The sequence below is a fragment of the Mobula hypostoma genome, chromosome Y (genome assembly GCF_963921235.1).
Source record: "Mobula hypostoma chromosome Y, sMobHyp1.1, whole genome shotgun sequence".
Taxonomy (NCBI): Eukaryota; Metazoa; Chordata; class Chondrichthyes; order Myliobatiformes; family Myliobatidae; genus Mobula; species Mobula hypostoma.
The window spans coordinates 4,421,198-4,444,902 of NC_086130.1; the positions used below are offsets into that span (position 1 = coordinate 4,421,198).

Sequence of the window (23,705 nt, forward strand, 5' to 3'; positions counted from 1 at the left end):
GTTTTTGTTACATATTAACATCCACGTAGTTCCATTTCAAATCGGGTTCTGTAAAATAAAACAAGTATTGTTCTTTACAATGTAAGGTGTAATGGAGATAATGAACAATCTGTAACAGCCACTACTGACAGCCGGAAAGATCATCTGTTCCATTGGAACAAATACATTGTATTAACATTGGCCTGGTGCTCATCTGAGTTTAATTTAGCATGGCAATCATTCAAAGTAGATGTATTATTATTCCAATGGGATTATAGACGTAAAACTAGAAAGAGAAAAAAGGAAACGAAGCCCCAATTACAACCTATAGAAAAGTTTTTCCAGATTTTGAGTAAACGGAATGCCAAGAAAATTCAACCCTTTTGTGCACAGGACTCGTGTATTTCCTAGTTTGATATATATAAAGAATAATGACATTCAAAACCAATGTGAACAGGGATCTGTCCGAGCAGAATTTGACTGCACTAGAAGCGTAGGTTTTAATTTGAAATCAAACTTTGCTTTCGTTATGTTACAAAGATGTTGACTAGTTGACTCTGATGAGATATGTATGATCACTAAGTCATTCCAAATCCTCCAGGTGTATGTTGAACTTCCATAATTTCCACGAGTTCATTGAATAGCCAAATAATCTAATTTGCACACAAATTTGCAAGGTTGCTACTTCCGCAAAATCTAAATTTTCACCGTTGTGTATTTCCACTGTTACGTACCCCGTAACTGGGTTGCCAAACCAGCAGAAATGGATCACTCAGTTGGAGTCTGGAGTACTAGAACTAAGAAAGTTTTATTAAAGAAACAAGCAACACAGTAATCGAAAGGATAATAAATGCAACAGTTCAGCGATGATAAACACACATGTGCACAGAATTAAGATAACAGCATCAATCAAGCTCTATCGTTGTCTAGGGGTAAATGACCAAATTTCAAAGTGACTCAAAGTTCAGTCCAGTTTAGTAGTTCAGTTCGCAGTAATCGTTGCCATGGCGATGGACAACGTGGGGGGAGAGAGAGAGAGAACAGGAACAACTGATCATTCAGACACGGCTTCACTCATAGACCGGCGATAGGGCTCACAAGCAGCTTTTGGGCGGGTCCTTGGTGATGTCACCTGAGGTCACCGACTGTGACCCCTCCTCCAGATGCGGTCGATCCTCTGCAGTGAACCCGACACCCAGGCAAGGGCGGACACACACCGGGTTCCCGCTGATTGTACCTTTCCACCCTGGCTGTTGTCTGATACTTCCCACCGACTTGTGAGAGGCGAACCGCATCCAGGGTCTCGTTACCTCGGGTGGTGTGTGTGTTCTGCCTTAGCGAACCCGTCCCTTTTTATCCCCCTGCTGGGGTATCGCCTGTCCATCACTTCAAACAGTTCAGGATTCAAAGGGGGAGCCACTCCAGACAGCTCTCTACACATCTCCAGGTGCTGTTTCATTGTGTCCCTTATCTCTCTTTTGAAGACAGGTGGCAGACCAACTGCTGATCACACAGGACAGCTAACATCTTATCTATTTGTATTCGTCACACTTCCCCCCTTTAAGGATTTTTACCGGGAGGTAAAAATTACAAACATGAATACATTATTTGATACACGCACAAATATACATCTTTATCAGCTATTTGGCTAACAGCGAGTTTGAAGTTGTCAGCACCTTGACAGACAGTCATCACATTTTCTGTTCCTTTTACACGTGTTATTAATAATCCCTTAGACCAGGCTCCAACTCAGCAAACTTCATAGTGGCCAAAAACACTGATGAATTGCGAACAATGTAACCTCTCATTTGGTTTTGTCCCGGACCACAATAACAAGGGTCGTCCCATTCCGACTCAGTTTTCTCTCGCAAGGGCTTAGTAGGAGGGGGACGGGTATTGACCGCAGAGTTATTGCAAAACTTCCTGCGGTACCCCACCATCTCCAAGAGCCTTCTGAGGGCCCTCTTGTCTGTCGGGGTTGGGAGGTCAGCGATAGCCTGCACTGTAGCTTGCATCACTGCCAGCTGCCCCTGTGTCACCACAATTCCCAGGTAAGTGACCCTCGTGTGGCCGAATTCATTATTTTCAAGGTTCACTATCAAGCTGGCTTCAGACAGCCATATTAAATTGCCAATACACACCTCTGTTTTCCTCAGCCCTTTAGTCACTGAATTACTCATTATATATGGATTTTGTTTACTAGGCCGACCTATTGTAACAGACATCACCCAACGTCCCAGTTCTTTGCATCGCCTTGGGACAATCAAACCCACGGGTGCGAGTCGTTTAATTACTCCTGCTAAAGAGTCGCTTTGTTCGGGGATTAAGGGAGAGACCTTATCAGTAGACCTGGCCAAAACAATAGCCTTCTCCCATCAGATCGATCCCATCCTAATCTTTTCAAAATGGTTTTTTCCTCTTATCAGGGGGCCCCTAGCTTCATTGATTTCCACGCTAACACCGACTAGGTTTGTTAGCATATCAAAAGCCGGTGACCGTCTCAGTTCGCGTCGGTCATGATCAATAACATTCTTCCCCCTGGGCAGCCGGTAAATCTCTTTCATGATTCCACCAACTGTTTCCTCCAGCACCACAAAATGTCCACCGGGGGGTACCTCGTGGGCCATGTTAAAAACCTCATCCCCATAACTCTTTTGCACCACCCCCCATTCCTCATCGGCCGGTACTGTACTTGATTTCCCTTTTTTCCTTAGCACTTCCTCCTCCACACAATAGCCTACTAGTTCCCTTGTTAAAGCTGTGTCAGAGAGAGCTGTCTCTGCCAAAACCCCCTCGTCTCGCTCCTGCATCTGCACAAATTCTTTCCTGGATACTGCTACGTCCGTCCCAGCTCCCTCACTACCTCTTGTCTCACTACACCCCGTCTCATACAAGGTTGGCAGAAACGTTTCAGCTAAATTCACTATCGCGGTCCCGTGATGAACCTGTGAGTCCATGGGCGGGGCCTCAATGCTGGCAGGCTGACCTGTCAATCTCCCGACTGGGAACACGATTCCTCCGGCGATGTCATTACCGAGCAAGACTTCCACGTCTTTCATCGGTAATTCGGACCTCACCCCGATCGTGACTAGTCCAGAGACCAGGTTGCTTTGTAAGTGTATCTGGTGCAAAGGGACTGACTCTGTCCCTTCCCCAACACCTTTGACCTCTACCTCCCCAGTCTGGGTCTCTGAGCTAAACTCTAATACACTCTTCAGTATTAGTGACTGACACGCTCCCGTGTCTCTCCAGATCCGCACTGGAACTGGTTTTAACCCCTCCTTCACTGACACCAGTCCGGCCGAGATAAACCTCTCGCGCCCTTCCTGGACTTTTTCAGACCTGTCCTTCCCTAGCGGTTCGCTTAACAGCTCGATACAGCCATTCAAAATTGCCGTTTTTCCTTTTCCCGTCTCCTTCTTTGGGGCAAAGCACTTGGACGCAAAGTGACCGGCTTTCCCACAATTATAACAGACGACCCCAGGAGACTTCCTACCAGACTGCTCCCGGTCTACCTTATCCTTTTCACTAGTCCCCGGCTTACTTTCTGACTTTTCCGGCGGACTCTCCCCGCCGTCCTGACTACCCTTCTGGTAGCCTTTACTCGGGGCAAACTTCATTTTATGCGTCAACGCATACTCATCCGCTAACTTAGCAGTTGCGGCTAACGTGGCTGCCTCTTTCTCATCGAGGTAGGGTCTCATACCCTCAGGGACACAACCTTTAAACTGCTCAATCAGAATCAGCTGTAGCAGTCTGTCATAACCCCCCTCTACCCCTTTCGAGGCGCACCAACGCTCACAATATGTTTGCATCTCACGAGCAAACTCCAAATACGTGCGGTCCCACTGTTTCCTCGCATTCCGGAACCTCTGCCGGTATGCCTCCGGGACCAACTCATAAATCCTGAGGATGGCCTCTTTCACCACCTCATACCTCTGGGCATCTTCCGCGGATAAAGCGGAGTAAGCTTCTTGGGCCTTCCCTTTCATTACACTTCGAAGTAAAACAACCCACTTATCCCTCGGCCAGTCCTGACTTAAGCCACTTTTTCGAAGTGGAGAAAGTACCGATTCACGTCGGTATCGTCAAATGGGGGAACCAGCCTAACCTCCTGGGTCGCCCGGAACCCTCCACCTTGGTTCGGCACAAGCCCCTGCTCGGCCCTTAACCTTAACTTCTCCAATTCGAATTCCCTTTCCCTCTGTTTCTCCTCTCTCGTCAACTGTCTGTCCCTCTCTTTCTCTTCGTGTTCTAACTGCCGTACCCAGAACTCGTGCTCGAGTCTCAGTTTTTCAAGCTGTACCTGTACCGCGTCTCCAGCAGGTTTTTCAATAGACACCACCCCCAGCTCACCTTGGGGAAACACACCTTGAGATACATAGTGCTCTACAATAGCTCTGTGTATCTCCTCTCTCCTCATTGTCGACTTCACCTTAGCAAGATTCAACCGTTTGGCCACAGCTACCAATTCCGATTTCCTGGCATCCTCTAATGCCTCCAAGGTCGGCGCCTTTATAAATTCCTCAGCCTCCATTTCTGCTGTTTGTCTTTTCTTTCTTTCGGGAATTTTAACCCAATCAATTTACTCCATCCCAAATTTAGCGTTCAAAATCGCGGACGAGAACCCCACTTATGTTACGTACCCCGTAACAGGGTTGCCAAACCAGCAGAAATGGATCAATCAGTTGGAGTCTGGAGTACTAGAACTAAGAAAGTTTTATTAAAGAAACAAGCAACACAATAATCGAAAGGATAATAAATGCAACAGTTCAGCGATGGTAAACACCCATGTGCACAGAATTAAGATAACAGCATCAATCAAGCTCTATTGTTGTCTAGGGGTAAATGACCAAATTTCAAAATGACTCAAAGTTCAGTCCAGTTTAGTAGTTCAGTTCGCAGTAATCGTTGCCATGGCGATGGACAACGTGGGGAGAGAGAGAGAGAGAACAGGAACAACTGATCATTCAGACACGGCTTCACTCACAGACTGGCGATATGGCTCACAAACAGCTTTTGGGCAAGTCCTTGGTGATGTCACCTGAGGTCACCGACTGTGACCCCTCCTCCAGATGCGGTCGATCCTCTGCAGTGAACCCGGCACCCAGGCAAGGGCGGACACACACCGGGTTCCCGCTGATCGTACCTTTCCACCCTGGTCGTTGTCTGGTACTTCTCACCCACTCGTGAGAGGCGCATCGCTTCCAGGGTCTCGTTACCTCGGGTGGCGTGTGTGTCCTGCCTTAGCGAACCAGTCCCTTTTTATCCCCCTGCTGGGGTATCGCCTGTCCATCACTTCAAACAGTTCAGGGTTCAAAGGGGGAGCCGCTCCAGACAGCTCTCTACACATCTCCAGGTGCTGTTTCATTGTGCCCCTTATCTCTCACTTGAAGACAGGTGGCAGACCAACTGCTGATCACACAGGACAGCTAACATCTTATCTATGTGTATTCGTCACACAACGCATACTGTTGAAGGACACATTTTATTGTAAATTTTTTTTTACCAAACGAACCTGAACCAGCGTATCACTCTGAGACAAATAGGCTGGCAAATTATAGTCAAAAATGCAAAGTAAATTCAGAGTGCTGGAAACAGCTTTGGACGTTGAGATTAGTGCGTATTGGGAAATCAAAACTTTCATAACCATTAGACAAACTCAATTCCATTAAGGGCTCACAACTCAACTTAATTTTGAAACATGACCTCCTGCTCCACTTGATGCAATGACTCTGTTGCTGTGCCAATCTGCAAACTGCCAACGGCGGGTTCTACATCCCGCTAGACAACAGCAATTAGCAGTGTTAACAGAACCTTCAAGAAAATAAGTGACTGAAAGCATGAATCTATTGGAACATGTTTGAAAGAACAAGGGAAAGATTGAACAAAAACAATCATTGCAAAGTTATTATAAACAGATAGATAGAAAGATAGATAGATAGATAGTTAGATAGATAGATAGATAGATAGATAGATAGATAGATAGATCGATAGATCGATAGATAGATAGATAGATAGATAGATAGATAGATAGATAGATAAGATAGATAAGATAGATAGATAGATGGATGGACTGAATGACACATGGACACATGGACAGATGGAAAGATGGACAGATGAACAGATGGACAGATGGACAGATAGATAGATGGATAGATTGATAGATAGATAGATAGATAGATAGATAGATAGATAGATAGATAGATAGATAGATAGATAGATAGATAGATAGATAGATAGATAGATAGTTAGATAGACAGACAGACAGACAGATAGATAGATAGATAGATAGATAGATAGATAGATAGATAGATAGATAGATAGATAGATAGATAGATAGATAGATAGATAGATAGATAGATAGATAGATAGATAGATAGATAGATAGATAGATAGATAGATAGATAGATAGACAGACAAACAGATAGATAGATAGATAGATAGATAGATAGATAGATAGATAGATAGATAGATAGATAGATAGATAGATATATTGATAGATAGATAGATAGTTAGATAGACAGACAGACAGATAGATAGATAGATAGATAGATAGATAGATAGATAGATAGATAGATAGATAGATAGATAGATAGATAGACAGATAGATAGATAGATAGATAGATAGATAGACAGACAGACAAACAGATAGATAGATAGATAGATAGATAGATAGATAGATAGATAGATAGATAGATAGATAGATAGATAGATAGATAGATAGATAGATAGATAGATAGATAGATAGATAGATAGATAGATAGATAGATAGATAGATAGATAGATAGATAGATAGATAGACAGACAGACAGACAGACAGACAGACAGACAGGCAGACAGACAGACCAATCCATAGAATCATAGAAAACTACTGCACAAAACAGTACCTTCAATCAACAAATCTGTGCCGAACATGTCCGTACCTTAGAAATTTTTGGGTTACAAATAGCCCTCTATTTTTCAGAGCTCCCTGTAGCTCTTCAGGAGCTTCTTAAATCTGCCTATTGTATCTGTCTACACTACCTCCCTAGCAACCCATTCCACGCACTCTCCGCTCTCTGCATACAGCTTACCCCTATCTCTGTATCTATTTCTAAGCATCTTAAGACTATGCCCTGTCTTGTTAGCCAGTTTAGCCGTGTGGAAATGTCTCTGACTATCCACATGATCAATGCCTCTTATTATCTTGTACACCTCTATAAGTTCACCTCTCATCCTCAGCTGCTCAAAGGAGAGAAGTCTGAGTTCACTCAACCCATTCCCATTAAGCATGCTGCCCAACCCAGGAAAATTCCCTGTAAGTCTACTCCGCACCCTTTCTATAGTTTCCACATCCTTCCTGTAGTGAGTTGACCAAAACTGAGCACAGTACTCCAAGTCCATTCTGACCAGGGTCCAACATTACCTCTCTGCTCCTAAACTGAATCCCACAGTTGATGAAGTCCAATACACCATATACTTTCTTAATCACAGAGTCAACCTGCACAGCATGTCCAATTACAATAATATGTGCAAGCAAACATTCTTTGAGTGTGCCAGTTTTAGAGTGGCTTTGGCTCATCAGGCTAGGATATATCTGGTTTGGGTGAGGTGAAGTGTCCGGTAAGTTTCTCTCATTTTGTTCTTACTTGTTCGTTCAGTTAGGGCATAGTAATTTATTATGAGAATGTCACCAGGGACAGTGCTCTGTATTCTTTATAGGATTTGGGAAGTCTGGGAGACATCCAGTCTCTCAAATGTTCAGCAGATGCATTCAGCTATGGCTCCTGAGAGAATGTATTAAGGAACTGGAGCAGTGGCTGCAAGACTTCTGACTCATTGGAGGAAGAGGAGGTGATGTATAGGAGCTACTCGGAGGTAGTCACCTGTAAGTTCCAGGAAGCAGGTAACCAAGTGACTGTCAGGAAAAAGAGGGGAAATGCATAACCAGTGAAGAGAATATCTGTGGCTGTAGCTTCAGTAAGGGGGAATGACATACCGGTGCAGTCACTGTGACTGGTTCCCCGATACTGTCTGGTGCTGTAGCTCAGAAGACCAAAGAAGTGCACAGTACTGCAGTGCTGATAGGAGATCCTTTCGTAAGAGGATCAGAGATGGGCATGATACAGATGGTATGTTGCAAGGGTGAGCAGCCAGAAGTCTTTGTACATATTGGTACAAGTGACATAGGTAGACCAGGTGAGGAGGTCTTGAAGAGAGATTTCAGGGAGTTAGCTAAAACGTTGAGAAACAGGACCTACAAGGTAGTAACCTCTGGACTACTGTCTGTGCCATGTGCTAGCGAGTACAAGAGGGAGGTGATGGACAGGTAAAAAGAGGTGTGAAAGGGAAACAAGAATGGGGAATGGAGAAGATGGGGGGGGGGAGGCAATTACTGGAAGTTCGAGAAATCGATGTTTATGCCATCAGTTTGGAGGCTACCCAGATGGAATATAAGGTCTTGTTCCTCCAGCCTGAGTGTGGCCTCATCGCGGTAGTAGAGGAGACCGTGGACTGACATGTCGGAATGGGAACAGGAAGTGGAATTGAAATGAGTGGCTACGGGAAGGTCCCACCTTTTCTGGTGCAGATGCCAGATGAATTTAAAATTGTCTCGGACGTAGGGTGTTGGTGTAAAGTTGTTCCTCAGAATTAAAGCTGGTAACTAACTAGTGTTCTGCCAAGATTGGTGTTATTTAATTTGGATGCAAATACACAAGTTGTGGTCAATAAGTTTGTAGATGACAGAAAATTAGGAAATGTCGTTTGTAGTGAAGAAGATTGTCATGGATTACAGGGGGATTGAACAGTTAGAGAAGTGGGCTCAGGAATAGCAAATATATTTCAATTCGGATTAGTGTGAGGACATGTATTTTGGAAAATCAGACTAGCGGAGGACTTGTACTGTGAATGGTAGTGCACTAAGGAGTGCATTACAACTGAACCACCTAGGAGTACGACTGCATGGTTTGTTGTCACAGGGTAGTGAAAAAGGTGTTCAACCCATGCTGTCCTTCATCAGTCAGGGCACTGAGTACCGGAGTTCAGAAATTATGTACCAGATGCGTAAATTGCTTAGGCTGAACGGAGTAAAGACCATTAGATTCAGGAGCAGAATTAGGCCATTTGGCCCATCAACTCTGCTTCGCCATTTCATCATGGCTGATCCAGTTTTCCTCTCAGCCCCAATCTCATGCCTTCTCCACGTATCCCTTCATGCCTTGACCAATCACGAATCTATCAACCTTTGCCTTACATAAACATAAAGACTTGGCCTCCATAGCCACCTGTGGCAAATAATTCCACAGATTCACCACCTTTGGCTAAAGAAATTCCTCATTTCTGTACTAAAAGGACGCCCTTCTATTCTAAAGCTGTGTTCTTTGGTCTTAGACCCTCCCACCATAGGAAGTATCTTCTCCGCATCCACTATTATCAAGGTCATTTACCAATCCATTGATGTCACAGAGGTCACCCCTCATTCTTCTGAATTTTAGTGAATTCAGGCCCAAGACCATCAGATGCACTTCATATAACAACCCATTCAATCCTAGAATCATTTTCGTGAATCTCTTTTTAACCCTTTCCAGTTTCATCCTTTCTAAGATAAGGGGCCCAAACCTGCTCACAATCCTCCAAGTGTGGCCTCACCACTGCTTTATAAAGTTTCAACATTACATCCTTTATTTTATATTGTAGTCCTCTTGAAATGAATGCTAATATTGCATTTGCCTTCCTCACTACAGAGTCAATGTGCAAATTAACCTTCAGGGAATCTTGCCCAAGGACTCCCAAGTCCCTTTTGTGCCTCGGAGTTTTGTATTTTCTCTGCATTTAGAAAATAGTCATTTTTTTCTACCAAAGTACATGACCATATACTTCCCGACACTATGCCACCTGCCATTTCTTTGCCCATTCTCCTGGCTTAAATCCTTCCGTAGCCTCTATAGTTTTTCAAAACTACCTGACCCTCCAGCTATCTTCATATCGTCTGCAAACTTTGCGACCGAGCCATCAATTCCATCATACAAATTTATTGACATTAAAGGTAAAAGAATCAGTCCCAACACAGATCTCTGAGGAACACCAGTAGTCACTGGCAGCCAAACAGAAAGGCTTCCTTTCTTCCCACTCTTTGCCTCCTGCCAGTCAGCCACTGCTTTATCCATGCTGGAATCGTTCCTGTAATACCATGGGCTCATAGTAGCCTTGTATGGCACCTTGTCAAAGGCCTTCTGAAAATTCAAGTACACAACGTGAACCAATTCTCTTTTTTCTATCCTGCTTGTTACTTCTTCAAAAAATTCCAATGGATTTATCAGACAACTTTCTTTTGAGGAAACTATGCTGACTACGGCCTATTTTATCATGTGCTTCTAAGTACCCTGAGACCCATCTTTAATAATCAACTCCAACATCTTCCCAACCACTGAGGTCAGATTAACTGGCCTGTAGTTTCCTTTCTTCCGTCTATCTCCCTTCTTGAAGAGTGGAGTGACACTTGCAATTTTTCACAACCTTCTCTGGAGCAGTGGTCCTCAACCTCCAGACCACGGGCCGATACATTGCCGTGAAGAATGCAGTAGTGCAGCGGTAGTCGGAACGCACCCAGCATATCTTTAAGAAGAAAGCCGAAATAAACAAGCTAATTAATAGTGGCACCTAATTAATTAGCTTGTTTATTTCGACTTTCTTCTTAAAGATGTGCTGGGTGCATTCTAACTACCGCTGCACCACTGCATTCTTCACGGCAATGTATCGGCCCGTGGTCTGGAGGGTGGGGACCACTGCTCTAGAGAAATGTGTAGTTTTGGTCATGCTGTTATAAGAATCAGAGTCAGGTTTATTATCACTGGCATGTGTCATGAAATTTGTTAACTTAGAGAGGTGTGGTTAAACTGGAAATAGTACAGGAAAGATTTACGAGGAATCAGGCAGAAAATGCTTGAGGAACTCAGCAGGCCAGGCAGCATCTATGGAAATAAATAAACCATCAACGTTTTGGGCTGAGACCCATCGTCAGTCCTGATGAAGGGTCTCGGCTTGAAGCATCAACTGTTTACTCTATTCCATAGATGCTGCCTGACTTGCTGAATTCCTCTAGTATTTAGTGTGTGTTGTGGTGGATTTCCAGCATTTGTAGATTTTCTCATGTTTGAGATTTATGACGAAGTTGCCTGGATTAGAGGACCTGAGTTATGGGGAGAGGTTGGTCAGGCGAGGTCTTTAGTCCTTGGAGTGCAAGAGAATGCAGGGTGACCTTGTAGAAGTGTTTAGAATTATGAGAGGTGTAGATAAAGTGGATGGTAACAGTCTTTTCCCCAGGGTAGGGGAGTCCAAGCCCAGTGGGCAGAAGTTTAGAGTGGGAGGTGGAAGATTTAAAAGGAAACTGAGGGGCAATCTTTTCCACACAGAGGGTGTTAGGTATATGGAAGGAGTTGCCAGAGATTGTCGTTGAGTTGAGGCAGAGTCAATAGTATAATTGCAGAAGCACTTGGAGGGGTGCATGGAGGAGAGGGCTTGAAGGGGTATGGGCCAAACTTAGGAAATTTAGACACCATGGTTGGCACTCACTGGTTGGGCATGGAGTCTGTTCCATGCAGGGGAGGCTGGTGATCTGTTGAGCTGTGTCCAGTTTCTTGCAGTCACCACCAAGCCGTGCTGCATCCGGGTAGATGTTTCCTATCTCTGAAGAAATTCGTGCAGGTCAGGAGGGATAGCCCTCCAAGGAAGCAGGGAAGTGTTGAGAATGGCTGGAATCGGGCTGAGAGACAGGGAATGGATAAGGTTGTCTGTGGGTCGGTTTGGGGCCAATTGTTTACAGAGATCAGAGACAGGTTGGGTGTGTGAGATGGGGAGGAGGGGTGAGGGTGAGAGAGCTGGGGTCAGGTAGGTACAGAGGCAGGGTCAAGGTCAGCATCGGGGTGTGGAGTCAGGGGTCAGAGATGAGGAGAGTAAGGATGAAGGGGAAAGGGTAGGGGTTGGTGGTGGTGAGGTTAGGGGTGAGTAGCCCTGGCAGGGACCTCCAACTGACCATTACTTCTCTTCTCCACCCTCCCCACCTCAGCCTCAAGTGGCCTGAACAAGTTGCTGCCGGCAGACTCCCCGGGTCGGAGACGCTCAGCTGAAGGCGACTTCCGCCTCCGACCCTCCTTCTTCAGCTCGCCGGCTCCAGAAGGTGCTGGCAGTTTCTTCAGCTTCTCTCCTGGTGACGACCAGGACCGGGAGCAGCATCAGCACCCCACCCTCGCCGCAACCAGCAGCTCCTTCAGAATGAAGAGGATGTGAGGAGAATGGGGATGAGAGGGTGTGGGAAGAGAGGGGATGAAGGGTGGTGGGGAGATGGGGGAAGGAGGAGAAAGGAGAAAGCATCCCACTGCTGGGAGTTCAACAGTATGTCCTGCTTTGTCTTTCCACAATGTTACCCTGAATAAACTAGTCACTGGGAACTCATAACTATTTCTTCAGTCTGTTGTGGGCACCTTACACCCAGTGTCACCCATCATCCTGGGAGGAGAGCTGTTTGTGAAGGGGTTAAGCGAAGCCTTGAGCTTCAGAGGGTTGGGGATGGCAAGAGATTTGTGGGAACGGTTGAGAGCTGCGGAGGGGATCATGAAGGTTCACAGGCAGGGCATCTGGCCTCCCTCGGTGAATGGGCTACAAACAATGCAGTTTATTACATCGAGTGTGGAGATTTACAGCCTCCTGTAAGCGGTTTATTACATGGAGAGTGTGGCAAATTACAGCCTCCTGTGAGTGGTTTATTACATAGAATGTGGCGATTTACAGCCTCCTATAAGCGGTTTATTACATCAAGTGGTAAATTACAGTCTTCTGTAAGCATTTTATTACAGCGAGCACGGCGATTACAGCCTCCTGTAAGCAGTTTATTACATCAAGAGGGGCAAATAACCGCTTCCTGTAAGCAGTTTATTAGTGAGAGTGGTAATTTACAGCCTCCTGTAAGCTGTTTATTACAGTGAGAATGGTGATTTATAGCATTATAATGTGATTTATTACATCGAGAGTGCGAATTACAGCCTCCTGTAAGCAGTTTATTACAGTGAGAGGATGAATTACAGCCTCCTGTAAACGGTTTATTACAGCAGGAGTGTGGTAATTTACAGTTTTGTAACATGGTTTACTACAGCAAGAGTGATTTACAGCCTCCTGTAACAGTTTATTACGGTGACAGCAGGAATTTACAACCCCCTGTAATATGGTTTATTATGGCTGAGCAAATATTTTCAGCTTCTTGTAAAAACATCTTTCTGCTAACCATACGTGAAACATTCAGTTATCTATCAAAACAATTGAAAGACCCAGAGGCAGTGGAGAAGGATTTGGCATGAGGTTCAGTATGTAGAAGGTGTGGATTGACCGCCATCTCCAGGTGGAGACGTTGAAAAATCAGTGTCAATTCACGACCAGGGTGCGCTCCCCCCACTTGCCTCTCCATGGTCCTGAAAATGTCCCCCCACTGCGCCCTCAGTACCCCTCCACCACAAGGACCCAGTTCTCCCCCCACCCCATGGGTAGTCGGCCAGCGATCCCACAGGAAGCACCAACAGTAATGTTAACTCCATGGGTTCCAGGATGTGGGGAGCAAATTGCTGTCTGGACTCAGTCCTGGAGAGGTCAGGTGAACCTCTCTTCACTCGCTGCAGGGTCTGTAGGCGACGATGGCAGTGGCCTGGCAGCTGGCACTCTGCTTCCTGCCGTTCACTATCAGCACCAGTGGGGTCTCCACACGGACACTGTTGAAGGCAAACTTCTGTGGGATGAAGGGAAAGAGGTGTCAGGCCTGAGGTAGAAGGAGTGGGGAGAGAAAGGTCAAAGCCCAGAATGCACGGAGGGTGGATGGGGGAAAGTGGGAAGTTGGGGTTGTGGATTAGTGGTAGGGAGAGGAGGTTTGAGTCCTGGTGCTGCAGGAGAGAGAGGTGTCAGTGCTGGTTTGAGTATAGATTTTGTCACAATCTGCGTCGAGACACCACAATGGGTTGTGCTGTCTGCCCGGGGTCACACCCTGCTCTCACGCTCACCTTGCCCCGGTGCTCCAGTCGATGCTCCTTGAAAAGGGGCTGGGGAATGGCCACCGTGTCTCCGATCAGCACCGCCCAGCTCTCTGCTATGTTGTACACCATCACCGCCACGCAGGTCCCCTCACCATCCAACAGACCGAAGGTACTTGGGACAAAGGAGGGACCGGTCAGTAACAGGGAAAGCGGGTTGAGTGGTGATGGCAGTCAACAGTACATCAGGGCCCTCCCCCCACCCCCTGGGAACCGAGATCCATCCTCTCCCCCCCCCACCCACCCCCTGGTAACCGAGATCCATCCTCCCCCCAACCCCCTGGTAATCGAGATCCATCCTCTTCCCCCCCCGACCCCCTGGTAATCGAGATCCATCCTCTCCCCCCCCACACCCCCTGGTAACCGAGATCCATCTTCTCCCCCCCCCACCCCCTGGTAACCGAGATCCATCCTCTTCCCCCCTGACCCCCTGGTAATCGAGATCCATCCTCTCTCCCCCACCCCCTGGTAACCGAGATCCATCCTCTCCCCCCCCACCCCCTGGTAACCGAGATCCATCTTCTCCCCCCCACCCCCTGGTAACCGAGATCCATCCTCTTCCCCCCAACCCCCGGTAATCGAGATCCATCCTCTTCCCCCCCCCACCCCCTGGTAACCGAGATCCATCCTCTTACCACCCCACCCCCTAGTAATCGAGATACATCCTCTCCCCCCACCCCCCCTTGGTAACCGAGATCCATCCTTTCCCCTCCCACCCCCTGGTAACCGAGATCCATCCTCCCCTACCCAATCCCCTGGTAACCGAGATCCATCCTCTCCCCCCCCCACCGTAACCGAGATCCATCCTCTCCCCCCACCCCCTAGTAATCGAGATCCATCCTCTTCCCCCCACCCCCTGGTAACCGAGATCCATCCTCTTCCCCCCACCCCCTGGTAATCGAGATCCATCCTCTCCCCCACCACCCCCTAGTAATCAAGATCCATCCTCTCCCCCCCACCCCCTAGTAATAAAGATCCATCCTCTCCCCCCCCCCCCCGGTAACCGAGATCCATCCTCTCCCCCCACCCCCTAGTAATCGAGATCCATCCTCTCCCCCCACCCCCCCGATAACCGAGATCCATCCTCTCCCCCCCCCACCCCCCGGTAACCGAGATCCATCCTCTCCCCCCACCCCCTGGTAACCGAGATCCATCCTCTTCCCCCCACCCCCTAGTAATCAAGATCCATCCTCTACCCCCCCCCGGTAACCGAGATCCATCCTCTCCCCCCACCCCCTAGTAATCGAGATCCATCCTCTCCCCCCACCCCCCGATAACCGAGATCCATCCTCTCCCCCCCACCCCCCGGTAACCGAGATCCATCCTCTTCCCCCCCACCCCCTGGTAACCGAGATCCATCCTCTCCCCCCACCCACTGGTAACCGAGATCCATCTTCTCCCCCCACCCCCCGGTAACCGAGATCCATCCTCTCCCCCCCACCCCCCCGGTAACCGAGATCCATCCTCTCCCCCAACCCCCCGGTAACTGAGATCCATCCCCCCCCACCCCCCCGGTAACCGAGATCCATCCTCTTCCCCCCCCCACCCCCTGGTAACCGAGATCCATCCTCTCCCCCCACCCCCTGGTAACCGAGATCCATCCCCTCCCCCCACCCACCCCCTGGTAACCAAGATCCATCCTCTCCCCCGCCCCACCCCCTGGTAACCAAGGCCTTGGGTAACAAGACTACACCCCCCCACCCTGTAACCAAGGCCACACCAGACCCAGTTACCACATCCCCCTCTTCCCAGTATCCAAGGCCACACCTCCCTCAGTAACTATATCCCCATCTCTGCTGCTATTCAAGGGCCCACTCTCTCTGGTAACTGAGAACCCGAGTAACCAAGTCCACATTTGCCCTTGTAACAAAGCTCCATTCAAAGCCCTGCCTGGCCCTGGTAACCAGGCCCCAACTCTCCTAGTAACTTGACCCGCTTGAACTGTGGTAAGCGCTAGAACTGTGGTAACTGGGATCCATTCTCCAGACCTGCCCAGTGGTCCACCACACTCCCCAGACCTTGTACTTACAAGGGCACTTTGTCATCGGTTGTGAGGCTGAAGACCACCTTGCCCAGTACCACCAACCCAGGGTTGGGCCCGGGGCGGAGAGCAGAGAGGGGCCGCAGGCTAAGGGAGAGCGGCTGCCCACTCGGGCTGGAGTAGGGACGGCCCTGGTGCTGTGGCAGCTCCCGGTTCACCAGTCTGGACACCATGGCATTCAGTCTCTTTGTCTTCAGCTTCCCCTGGAACCAGAGAGGAGGCAGAGTACACTCACACCACAGGCTCATCTGTCCTCATGAACAGTCCTAGGACACAGTCCCACTCAAGGGCACCCAAGAACCGACGGCTATTGTCATAGTCATAGTCATACTTTATTGATCCCGAGAGAAATTGGTTTTCGTTACAGTTGCACCATAAATAATAATGTAACCATAAATAGTTAAATAGTAATATGTAAATTATGCCAGTAAATTATGAAATAAGTCCAGGACCAGCCTATTGTCTCAGGGTGTCTGAACCTCCAAGGGAGGAGTTGTAAAGTTTGATGGCCACAGGCAGGAATGACTTCCTATGACGCTCTGTGTTGCATCTCGGTGGAATGAGTCTCTGGCTGAATGTACTCCTGTGCCCACCCAGTACATTATGTAGTGGATGGGAGACATTGTCCAAGATTGCATGCAACTTGGACAGCATCCTCTTTTCAGACACCACCGTGAGAGAGTCCAGTTCCATCCCCACAACATCACTGGCCTTACGAGTGAGTTTGTTGATTCTGTTGGTGTCTGCTACCCTCAGCCTGCTGCCCCAGCACACAACAGCAAACATGATAGCACTGGCCACCACAGACTCGTAGAACATCCTCAGCATCATCCGGCAGATGTTAAAGGACCTCAGACTCCTCAGGAAATAGAGACGGCTCTGACCCTTCTTGTAGACAGCCTCATTGTTCTTTGACCAGTCCAGTTTATTGTCAATTCGTATCCCCAGGTATTTGTAATCCTCCACCATGTCCACACTGACCCCCTGGATGGAAACAGGGGTCACCGGTACCTTAGCTCTCCTCAGGTCTACCACCAGCTCCTTAGTCTTTTTCACATTAAGCTGCAAATAATTCTGCTCACACCATGTGACAAAGTTTGGGACATGGGTGAATGCAAACCGCCCCCTGTACCATTGACTGTGGCCCTCCCCACTCCCATGAGTCAGTCTCCCCCACCCAGCTTCCCACATTCTGCCCCCACTTCACCTTTTGCTGCACCATGGTGCTGACCCGGTCCAGGAAGGAGAGCAGCTGCTGATGGCGGTGCGAAGCCTCTGAGGAGGCAGGGTCAAGGGCAGCAGCCCGAGCAAATCCTTCCAGTGCCGTTTGGTACCTCTCCTCATACCTGTGAAGCTGGGTGTTTTGAGGGAACAGGGGTCAGGGATTAAAGCAGAAGCAGGAGTCTGCCCGCACCTTCCGCTGTCCTCAGACTCTCTGTCTGCTCAGGAGTCCCACTGCCCACCCCACTCATCCCAACCTCTGCCATCCCTCCCTGCAATCCGCCTCTGTGCCCCCATCCCATCCTCTCCGGCATATCCCAAGGATTAGTGTGCCCCACCTCCAGCCTCTTGGGGTCCGCCCTCTCAGCAATCCCTCAAACACCCTCAACATCACATTCACTGAGAGCCATCCTCACCCTCCCCGGGCAAGTCCCAATGATTCAGGAGCCCTTCTTAGTGAACTTTTATATCCACCCACCAGAGATGGGTGGGGGTGAACTCACCGTGGACCTGTTGAAGTGGAGGTCTGGGTTGTTGCGGGAGGCCGTGTCAACCTTCTCCTGGAGAGGGGGAGAGACAATGGTCAGGTCACGCTGTCTTCTCCCACCCTCCCAACAAACACCACCCTTACATCACAGGCCCTTCTCTAGAATATCACCCTCTTCCCCTCAACTGACCCAACACCCCACTCAGTCCCATCACCAGACCTTACTTCTTCAGCCTTCTGAAGCCCGTGCCTGATCCTGTTACCCCCGACCCAGTCACTCATCCCATCTCCAACCCCAACCCAGCCCCAACCTCTTAACCCAGTCACTTGACTTCCAACACCTTAAACTCTGACTCCGAGCATCATTCTCCAATCATGTCACCGCGATCTCCCTCTTGTCACCCCAACCTTCCCCTAACCCCCTGAACCCTGTCCTCAGCCCCAACACCCCCATGACCTCCTACAATCCCATCTGACTGACCTCCCGTCCCAAACCAGCCCCTGAACCCATCATCCCACCCAACCCCAAACCTCCAATCTTGCCCCAGCCCCTTCACTCCTGAACACCCTTTGACACCCCCCCCCATTGCACCTGCAACCGCCCATCCCACAACTCAGTCACACCAATGGCCCTACCACACCCCCATCCTGGTGATACTCACCGCCTGAGCGTAGGCACCCAGTGCCTGCTGACTGACCCGCTCACTCTGCCCAGTGAGGAAGAATAGTGACAGGTAGGCATTGCCCAGGATGTCTGTTTGGGGGGAAAGAGAGACGTTACTGCAGCTGAGCATGGTGGGTGGGTGGAGGGGGACAGGGGTTAACATCCTCACAGCGGGACACGGGAGAAACTGGCATCCCCTTCCTCTCTACCCTCCCCCACCAACCCCTCTATGGGGCTCCTTCACTACTTTTCCTCCCACCCACGGCAATCCTTCCCTTCTCTCCTCCCTTCCACAATGCTCCCTTACTGCCCCCTTCTCCCATGGTGCTCCCAACCCCCCTCCCCCCCAGCAGCCAGGTCACACTCACACCAGGAGGTTCCGTCGGTGACATCCATCTGCACCGCCACCTTCGCCTGCTCCACGCTGGCCAGGACATTCTTGGTGCTGTCCTCCCCCTGAGCCGGCAGCTGCCTCAGGACCATCGACAGGTTCCGCAGAGACACCTTGTTCTTGCACTGTGGGGTGGGGGTGGGACATGCCAGGTGGAGCCACAGTAAATATGGACCCCTCCCAAATCCCTCCCCCCCACCTTTGCTCTAACCCACTGTACCCATCCCTCATAAATCTCGTTCTATCACACACCCTGCCAGAACCGCCTTCAGCAGCCCTCCTCTCCCACCAAGGTCAGGATGGGATGCAGCACAGCACCAACAGGAAGCCCGTTACCCCCACATATATAGTTCATGAGAAGGTTGAGCGCATCCAGGAGGCCAGTTCACTCCGCAGGGAGGTTGCAAGACCTGTCAAGCAGTGGGATTGATTCCACGTGGCCAGGCGGGCTTCCTCTCTGGTGAGGGTATCTCACCCAGTTCCCAGAACATGGGACGGACAGTACACAGAGGAGCACGGTTTCCCAACACTTGGCCCATGTCAGACCATAAGACATAGGAGCAGAATTAGGCCATTTGGCCTTTTAGTCTACTCCGCAATTCGATCATGGCTGATTTATTTTCCCTTTTGAACCCCATTCTCCTGCCTTCTCCCTGTAACTTTTCACACCCTCACAGATTAAGTACTTTTCAACCTCTGCTTTAATTATTCCCAATAACTTGGCCTCCACAGCCATCTGTGGCAATGAATTACACAGATTCACCACCATCTGGCTAAAGAAATTCCTTCTCATCGCAGTTCTAAATGGACGTATTCTAAGGCTGTGTCATCTGGTCCTAGTCTCCCACAACTGGAACCATCCTCTCCAGGTTTACTCTATTCAAGACTTCCAGTATTCAGTAAGTTTCAATAAGATCCCCTGTCACTCCTGAACAGTGAGTACAAACCCAGAGCCACCAAACTCTCCTCACACATTAACCCCAACATTCCCAGAATCATTCTCGTGAACCTCCTCTGGACCTTGTCCAATGCTAGAACACTTTTTTTTCCAGAGAACTGGCACAAAACTGCTCACAATATTCCAAATATTGTCTGACCAATGCCTCTAAACTCACAATCCTTGTACTGTCCACATCTATCCCTATACTACTAAAACTCTCATGCTCTGTTTGTGATCACCAATTAGTGCAAACGATGCATTACAGCTGCACTATTTTTGGCTAAGTCGACTTAAAATGCGCTAACTTACAGGCATACAGGCAAAATTCAGGATTATATATTCGTATAGAATTGCTCAATTGCCAAAATCAACAGCCCTGCTTTCACCCGAGAGCCAATGTCAGCCATGATGGAAACCGCAATGTGACACCATGATGCATGCGCACAGCCACCCTCAGAAGTGACTCACGATGCTCACAGCATTGACACCAACTGGAGCAAAAGGGCAGGGCAGCTTGATTTCGAGCGCTCACATTCTGCTAATCACCATCAGCATGTGCAGGATTGGGACAGATCAAACTGAGACCCTTCAATAAGAGTTGATTAAATCTTATTGTAATGATGTACTTCGAGACTCCCATCAAACCCTTTGCTGAAGTCAAAGGACAGCGGTGACTATATCACGTCCATTTAGGAGAACGCCAACTACATCATCAAGAATAATCAGCTTCCTGGAGGCTTTGGTGTTACTGCTTAGTATCTTCTATCCAGCATTAGGGTAAAAAAAAATATGGTCAGCCTAATTATGCAGCGTGGAAAGAGAAGGGGGACATTGTGGTCAAGAAATAACTCCAAACATCGTTGGGAAGCAGCGAGGAGAGGGAGAGAACAAGAATTGGATGAGGCCAGGGCCGCACGACTCCAGGATCAAAGAGTCAGGAGAAAAAAGATGAGAGAAGAAGAGACAGAGGAGGAGAGGCATGCACGTCTCCAAAATCACAACAACTGTCATAGAGGAGGAGAGAGGGAGAGACAAAGGAGCTGAGAAATGCACGTCTCCAGGATCAGACACAAACAATAAACAGCAGAAGAGATGGGGGATGAAAGGGCTGCACGTCTCCAGAATGACAAAAACAGGCACAGGAGGAGAAAGGAAGAGACAAAAGAGGCAGAGAAATGCACGTCTCCAAGATCAAAGACAAACAACAAACAGAAGAGATGAAGAGATGGCAGATGAAAGGACTGCACGTCTCCAGAATGACAACAAGAAGCAGAAGGGTGGCAGATCAATCAGAAATGATGCCATCAAAAGTGTCATTAAAGGAGGAGGAGCTATATTTGCCTTGCTACCTGTCATTCTTCTTTAATAAACTGAAGTTTTCTTCTTCAATTTCCAAAGCAAAGCGATACCAGTAGCATTCAGGAAAATTTAATGTTCATTCTGGTCACATCAGACTGCACTACCCTTCTCTCAAATGGTGCCCCAACGGGTCACCCCGTTGTCTAGTAACTTCTTAAAGGTAACTGAAGTAGCTGTCTCAATCACTTCCTATGGCAACTACTTCCCACCTCTGTGTAAAAACAAACTTGTCCTTAAAGCAATGCTCACCAGTTATTGATTTCCAACTCTGGGGGAAAAAAAGACTACTCACCCTATCCAAGCCCACCACCCCATGATTTTATACATCTCAAGGAGATCCCCAAGTTACCTAAGCTCCCAGGAGGAAACCCTACCTGTCTAATCTCTCTCGAGTCCCGACAACATTCTTGTAAATCTTGTTCTGCACACTTTTCAGTTTAATCATGCCCTTCTTATCAATACAGTTTTGTTAGAGGATGGAATTAAACTACTAGATGCTGTGTGAGCTGCCCCCCACCCCACTCCATCCCCAGCCCAGCACATCCCCCCCAGCTCCCTCCCCTGGTCTCCTTAGGCCGACACAATAACTACTGCTTGCCATCAGGAAGGAGGTACAGGAGCCTCGAGAACCTCAGCACCAGATCCAGGAACAGTTATTACTCTCAACCATCACACTCTTGAACCAGAGGGGATAACTTCACTTGTCTTGTCACTGAACTGTTCCCACAACCTATGGATTCACTTTCAAGGACTCATCATGTTCTTGATGTTTATTGCATTGCTTGTTATTATTTTGTATTTGCAGTTTGTTAACTTTTGCACATTGGTTGTTTGTCCGTTTTGTTGGGTGCAGTCTTTCATTGATTCTAATTTGTTTTCTTTTGTATGCCCGCAAGAAAATGAATCTGAGCGCCTTTACTTCCTCAGAAAACTAAAGAAATTTGGCCTGTCCCCTAAAACCCTCACTAATTTTTATAGATGCACCGTAGAAAGCATTCTTCTCGGGTGCATCACAACCTGGTATGGAAGTTGTCCTGTCCAAGACCGGAAGAAGCTGCAGAAGATCGTGAACACGGCGCAGCACATCACACAAACCAATCTTCCGTCTGTGGACTCACTTTACACCGCATACTGTTGGAGCAGTGCCGCCAGTATAATCAAGGACACGACCCACCCAGCCAAGAGACTTTTCGTCCCTCTTCCCTCCGGGAGAAGGGTCAGGAGTTTGAAGACTTGTACGGCCAGATTTGGGAACAGCTTCTTTCCAACTGTGATATGACTGCTGAACGGATCCTGACCCTGAATTGGGCCATACCCTCCAAATATCCAGACCTGCTTCTCGGTTTTTTTTGCACTACCGTACTATCTATTTTTCTATTTTCTTTTATGATTTATAATTTAAAATTTTAATATTTACTAATTTAAACTATTTTTAATATCTTTAATATTTAATATTTGTAATCCAGGGAGCGTGAAGCGCAGAATCAAATATCGCTGTGATGATTGTTTGGCGACAATAAAGCATAAAGTATAGTGTGACACATGTACTTCAATAATAATTTTACTTTGAACTCCTAACCCTCTCGATCTCCCGACCACCCCCTCCACCCCTTCCCCTCACTCCATTTTCCCTCTGCCACCCTTCACCCCTCACCCTCTAACCTGGTTGAGGGCCCCAGAGAAGCAGGTATGGGCGGCAGACAGGTCGCCCTTCTTCCAGTACACCTCTCCCAGCTGGTTCCAGGCCTCGATCAGCCCCGGCTCTAGTTTGACAGCCCGTGAGAGCAGCTGCTCAGCCCGTGGGCTGTACTCGGGCATTATGTTGAGCGCCCGGCCCTCCAGCACCAACAGGTGAGCCTTCCGCTGGGGGCATCCTGTGGGAGGGATGAGAGCGTCAGTGATGGGGAGAAATGGGTATGCAGCATTGACAGTGGGGCACCAGTGATCGGGGGGGGGGGCCAGTGACTGAGACAGGCGGGGGGGGGCGAGGGAGCCATTTGCTCATAGTATCAGCGATAGTCAACAACCAAGTGGGGCAGGGGGCAAAATCGGTGGGGAGAGAGGATTAAGGATGAGAAGGGGGATGCATAATAACGGGGAGGGTTAAGGATTGGTTCCTGCATAAGGATTAGATGGGGGGGGGGGTTCCTGGGCAACATCCCCTCTCATTTTTTTTCACAGCTGTGCAGACCAACCATTACTCTGATCAGGAAACTTTTACATGGTCAAAAAAAATTGTGTGGCAATGAAGGCTATATGTGGGAACATTTCAGTTACTGGGCAGCTGTGCATTTGCGCAGCTTAGAGAGAACAGTAACCCTAGGAGAGGAGAGGGTTATGGAGGAGGGGATGAGGGCTTGAGGGTTTTCTCAAAGGGTGTGTCAGGAGAGGACAGGGTAAAAGAGGGTATTAGGAGGGTGCACCTAGGGGAGGGTTTGATGGAGGTTGGAGGAAGTTTCTTGGACTCTCCCTACCCTCTAATTCCTGTAGGGCCTCCAGAGTCGCCTGCATGCGCTCCTCCAGATCTCGCTGCCTATTTCCAGCTTCCTCCATGCCATGAGTCTCGAAG

At 48.4% G+C, this 23,705-nt stretch overlaps 1 protein-coding gene across 1 annotated transcript; it reads right to left on the reverse strand.

The window, feature by feature from the left end:
- Window positions 1-12,714: 12,714 nt before the first annotated feature.
- LOC134341075 (tetratricopeptide repeat protein 5-like) lies at window positions 12,715-23,689 on the reverse strand. Its single transcript, XM_063038822.1, has 9 exons — window positions 23,611-23,689; window positions 22,799-23,010; window positions 18,815-18,962; window positions 18,445-18,536; window positions 17,799-17,855; window positions 17,282-17,428; window positions 16,063-16,277; window positions 14,004-14,148; window positions 12,715-13,735 (listed from the first exon to the last, which is right to left on the reverse strand). The coding sequence occupies exons 1-9, from the start codon at window positions 23,687-23,689 to the stop codon at window positions 13,616-13,618; spliced, it is 1,215 nt and encodes a 404-aa protein (XP_062894892.1). The 3' UTR covers window positions 12,715-13,615.
- Window positions 23,690-23,705: the final 16 nt, after the last annotated feature.

Coding starts and splice junctions, on each gene's coding strand:
- LOC134341075 (XM_063038822.1), bottom strand. CDS start 23,689: ATGGAGGAAGCTGGAAATAGGCAGCGAGATCTGGAGGAGCGCATGCAG. Junction 17,856..18,444: donor TGGGTGCCTACGCTCAGGCG/GTGAGTATCACC, acceptor CCCCCTCTCCAG/GAGAAGGTTGACACGGCCTC. Junction 16,278..17,281: donor GCACCATGGTGCAGCAAAAG/GTGAAGTGGGGG, acceptor CTCTGGTTCCAG/GGGAAGCTGAAGACAAAGAG.